The 4,782-nt window shown below is 62.6% G+C and overlaps 1 protein-coding gene across 1 annotated transcript in view; it reads right to left on the bottom strand.

Moving 5' to 3' along the window:
* Positions 1 to 3,506: 3,506 nt before the first annotated feature.
* DENND6B (DENN/MADD domain containing 6B) overlaps positions 3,507 to 4,782 on the bottom strand; it is an 8,883-nt gene continuing 7,607 nt past the window's right edge. Inside the window, exons 16-19 of the mRNA XM_011942266.1 lie at positions 4,346 to 4,488; positions 4,053 to 4,155; positions 3,873 to 3,947; positions 3,507 to 3,792 (exon numbers count right to left, since the gene is read on the bottom strand). Of these exons, the coding sequence (XP_011797656.1) occupies positions 3,670 to 3,792; positions 3,873 to 3,947; positions 4,053 to 4,155; positions 4,346 to 4,488 (444 nt within the window). The 3' untranslated portion in view covers positions 3,507 to 3,669. The remainder of the gene's footprint in view (positions 3,793 to 3,872; positions 3,948 to 4,052; positions 4,156 to 4,345; positions 4,489 to 4,782) is intronic.

The following is a 4,782-nucleotide window of genomic DNA, read 5'->3' as shown; positions in this document are numbered from 1 at the left end:
CTAGGGGAGGGCATTACGGGCGCACTTTTGCCCGGCCAGAGGAACAAGGGTCCCTGCCAGTCTTGAGATGGGTGGGCACCAGACCCTCACCCCCAGACAGGGAGCAGACCAGTCGCTCCCCGGCAGCTTTCAGAGGTGGGGGCTGCTGGGCTTTGGCCCTTTCCCAGGAGTCTCAGCTCCTCAACCTCCCAGGGTAAACTGGGCACCTGGAGATGGCCTCCCAGCACATCCCTGGCCTCCAGCAGCACCTCGGGATGCTGCACCTGGGACCCCACACTGATCCTTCAGGGCCTGGAGGTGGGTGGCCCGAGATCTCTTTCTGGAGTTATGGTTTCTGGGACAGAGCTGGCCCCAATTCTGGCATCCCAGGTCTCAAGTCCCAGCCCCAGTGCTCCTGGGGTCCCCTGCGCTTGAGAAAAGGTGGAGAACCCTCTGCAGGGCTAGACCTTGGAGCATGCCTCCACTGCCCTCCCAGGACTGGATGTGCTAAGCAGGAGACGGAAGCATTCCCCAAGCCCTCACCCTTGCCCCCACCCTGGGTCACCCCTCCCTGGGGCCGGCCTTCCACCCAGACCTGCCCCGTCCTTGTCCTTGCAGCTGGTCGGCTTCCTCCTGTCCCCAGCCAGGCATCCCCTCCTCCCCTGCTTCCCCGACTCGGGATCTGCCCTACCACATCCTGACAAACTCTCCCAGCCTGACTTAGTTCTTTTGGTCTCTGTCTTCTCCCACCCTCAAGCAGCCGGGCCTTGTTCCTGCCCAAATCTTCCCTTGGGCCTTGAACCACAATCCACATTGCGGCCACCCTCCCCTTCACTGCAGAGGACCCCAAAATTACCAGGGTCTGACAAGGTTGCCAACATTTTATCAAAAAAGGAAAAGACAAGCCCTGTGTCCCAAAAGGACATTTTAATACCAAAACCGTGGGAAGGCCTCTGTTCTAGACCAAAAGGGAGTCTTTAAATAGCCGGCAGGAAGTTTGAGCGTGAGCAGCTGTCCTTCCTATCCCTGAGCAGGCCCTGTGTGCACCCTCAGCCCCCAGCCCCACTCCAGACCTGCTCCCAGCTCTCTCCACCCTCTGGGTTCTGTGGTCCCTGTCCTTCAGGAGGCCTGTAACCACAGCAGTCCTCACCCTTGCCAACTAAGTTCTGCCCAGCAAGCCCTCTTGCCTGCGGGGGCTGGCACTGTGGCCAGGGGTAGAGCTGTCTGGACCTTCCTGCCTCTTCACTGCCTGCCCCTAGCCTGGTGTGCGTGGGGAGGGGAGGGCCATGGCCCAGCCCTGGACAGAGGCTCAGCCAACTCAGACCGGCCTTGACACTGGGGGGCCACAAGAGGCATCGGGACAGATGGAGCTGGCAGGTCTCCATGCCCAGCCCTCACCCATTCACACCAGGCCACATTCTACCCCAGGCCTCTTCTGCATAGGTGGGGACAGGCCCTGAGGAAGAGGGGCTGGGACACTACCCTCCACCTTAGCCTTGGCTTCTGCCCAGGGCAGTGCTGGCCGCCTGGCCCAGTGCCCCCCACCAAGTCTCCCACCCACCCACCTATGTGGCCTTACCAGAGCCCTCCAGGGAAATCTGCTTGTGCATTTCTGGACAGACAGTGGCCAGGGTCCCTGGGGGCTTCTGAGACCAGCCTGAAGCCCCTCCCTGCAGCCCTGTGGGTCTGCAGCCCTCTGTGCTGTGGGGCAGCCCTCAGAAAGCCAAGTGAGGTGAGACTGTAGTGTGGGGAAGCACATGCCACCATGGGCCTTGGGTGCACTCCCCAAAGTGGGGCCACAGTTGTGAGAGAGGCGGATTGTCTTCCCAAGCTTCCTCGACACCTTGAAGTGGTGGTCCTCAGCGCACGGGTCACCAGCACAAGGCTTTTGCAGAGGGCCCTGGTGGAGGGCAGCTAATGGCAGGGCCCAGGCCCCATCTTATGGAGGTCAGTGTTCAAGCTGGCCACACAGGAGGTGCCAGTGTCTCTGTAGACCCTCTAGAGACCAAGCCCTCAGTAGGGAGGCTGGTCCCCCCATGCTACAGTCGGGAGGCCCAAGCAGAATTTGAGGCCAGGACCTTTCTCACCCTCAGGTCCCCAGCTTGCCCCTGCCACAGAACAGGTTTGCCACCTCGGCCTCTATGTGTTCTGTTTAACGTGGTCACGTCCCTGGACCCTGCACCAGACATCTGGGCTCGACAGCTCCCCTTTGTCACCCTCCCGGCTGCCTCTGTGTCCTTGTCTGTAGAATGGTGACAGGGACAGGCTGTCCTGGGTGCAGTCCGGCTGGACAAGTTGACATGTACCAAGTTCTGAGAACTACCTGTTGCCCGGACACCTGACCCCGCTGTCCTCGTGGCTCGGTCACGCCCTGCACTGAAGTGGCTGGCAGTGCTCACTCTACACCGCCTGGCTGGAGGATGTGGTCCGAGACCACCAATGAGAACACAAACAGTACATCGCGCACACGTGCTGAACGAAGGCTACCTTCTACCGACTGAATGGGGGCCTCAGAAGAAAAAGAAAAGTCCTTCCCCCAGCCCTGTGTCCCCTGGCCAGCACCTGCCCGGCTTCGCAGGGTACAAAGCCCATTCTCCATGAGTGACCCTCCCAGCACCATGTCAGGCATCTGCACGGCTGGGTCGCTCAGGCAAGAGTCTGAGGGTCTGAGTGGTCAGGGGACCTATTCCTGGGCACACAGTGTGTGATGCTGAGTGGGGCTTGGCTGTCCGGAGCCCTGACAGTACTGTCACCGTGTGCTGCGCAGTGCCAACACCGTACCCATGGGCCTCAGTGCCTGCAGGTGTCACGGGGGGAGCACATGACCCGGAGGTGGCTCTTAGGGACCTTCACCCCTTACCAAGGAAAGGGAGACACGCAGGCTTCAGCCAGAGGCAGGGTCAGGCTGAAGTCCAGAGCCCCTTGGGCTGCATGTGGGGGATGGACGGACACACTTGGACGACAGGAGCCTTGTCCACCTCCCAGGAGGGATGTACGGAGCTGGTGCATGGTGGGGGCTCCAGGACTGGGAACCAGGAAGGTGCTGTGGACCCTCCGAGGGCCAGGCTGAGCCAGCTCTCCTAGCAGAGGTGCTGGGCCCCACACCGCCCCCTGCCCAACCCCTACCTCCCACCAAACCACAGCCCCAAGCAGGTGGGGGCCCAGAGGGGCATCAGGGGTGGTGGGCAGAGCTCTTCACACTGCAAAGCAGTCTCTCCCCTTCTCAAGTTGATGACTGTGTGCAAAACAGCCTCCCATCCCCAGATAAGACGAGTGAGTCGGGAGCTGGTCAGGAGAGGGTCCCTCCTATCCTGGGCAGCCTGTTGGGCTGAAGGAAACACACAGTGCAGGGGGCTTGGGCGCCAACAGATGGGCACCGGGAGGGGCAGACGGTAGACGCACCCACATCAGCGAGGGCTCCCAGCCTGTCCCCGCCCCGGTCCCAGCCTAAGGTCTGTGGAGGCCAGGTGGGGCCCAGGAGGAGGCAAGGCTCCGCCTGCACGGAATCCCTATGGTCAGGGCCATGCTGTGGTTCCAAATGTCGCCTTTACTGCTGAGACAATGGTGAAGCCTGCAGTCTGGGCGGGGGGCCAAGGAAGGGGAGCGTGTGCTTGGCCCAGTGCCGCGGCCACTGGGGAGCAGGAGGCTCAGGCAGACCTAGGGCCCTGGGACCGTGGCCCCAGCTCTGTCCTAGGGAGGGCACAGGACAGCCTGCAGGTCTTTGGGCAGGGAGCCGATGACCGTCTCGATGTACAGCTGGGCCCGCTGCAGCGTTGCCTCCTTCACAGGGAGCTGGTGGCCCTGAGCCCGCACCTGCAGGGGCAGCTGTGGTCAGGGCAGGCGCAGCTCTGTGCCAGGCTGGTGGCATTGGGACAAGGCTGGAGGCATCTTACCAGCTTCTCACGAAGTTTCAGGACCAGGTCCACGACCTCCACCTCGGACTTGTCTTTCATCCAGGTCTCGATGTTCTGCAGAGAAAGATGGGGTCTGCTGTCAGCAAGGCCCCCCACTGCCCTGGGCCTGTGCCCACCCCCACCACGTTCTGGCCCTCCCCAACCCCCAGCCTCCCTCACCGCCTCACAAATAGCCTCCAGGTGCAGGGCCTCCAGCTTCAGGGCCATCTCCTTGTGCCGCTGCCGGTACCAGCCGTCAAAATGGGGGGACTTGAAAAACCGCCTGTGGGGATTGACAGGCGGGGCTGTGGGGCTGACCCTGGGGACTGACAGGCGGGACTGTGGGGCTGACCCTGGGGACTGACAGGCGGGGCCGTGGGGCTGACCCTGGGGATTGGGGATTGACAGGCGGGGCCGCAGGGCTGACCCCTGGGGACCAAGGAAGGCTGAGGCTGCACCCGCAGTCCACCCACCTGTAGAGACCCAGCCAGTCGCCCTTGAGGATGCAGGTGAGCTGGGGCCCGGCATGCTCCAGGCTACGCAGGAAGTCATCCTGGCTGAAGGGCCGGATCTGGGGGGGAGTCTGATTGGGGGTGGGTGAGCCAGCACGTGGGAACTCGGCCTCACGGCCTGCACCTGGTACACTGCCCAGACATGCTCCTCACCACTTCTGAATACCCCCAGCCCCCACCCTGCCTGGCACAGATCCCAGGATAGCCCTTCCCAGGGCGCAGGCCCTGAGCCCCTCCAAGGGTCCTGCGAGCCACCTGCCCTGTGGCCCTCAGTTTCACAAACATGATGGCCTTGAGCCCTGTGTCTCCTACACAGCCACGGCCTCCTGCTCCAGACCTTCCTTTCTCCGGGTGAGGAAGGGAACCCGCCCTCCATGGATCCCACAAAACCCCCACAG

Source organism: Colobus angolensis, unplaced genomic scaffold, assembly GCF_000951035.1.
Source record: "Colobus angolensis palliatus isolate OR3802 unplaced genomic scaffold, Cang.pa_1.0 Scaffold208, whole genome shotgun sequence".
In the NCBI taxonomy this organism is placed as follows: domain Eukaryota; kingdom Metazoa; phylum Chordata; class Mammalia; order Primates; family Cercopithecidae; genus Colobus; species Colobus angolensis.
The sequence above is the reverse complement of the archived record's forward strand: the minus strand, read 5'-3'. Positions and strand labels throughout refer to the sequence as shown.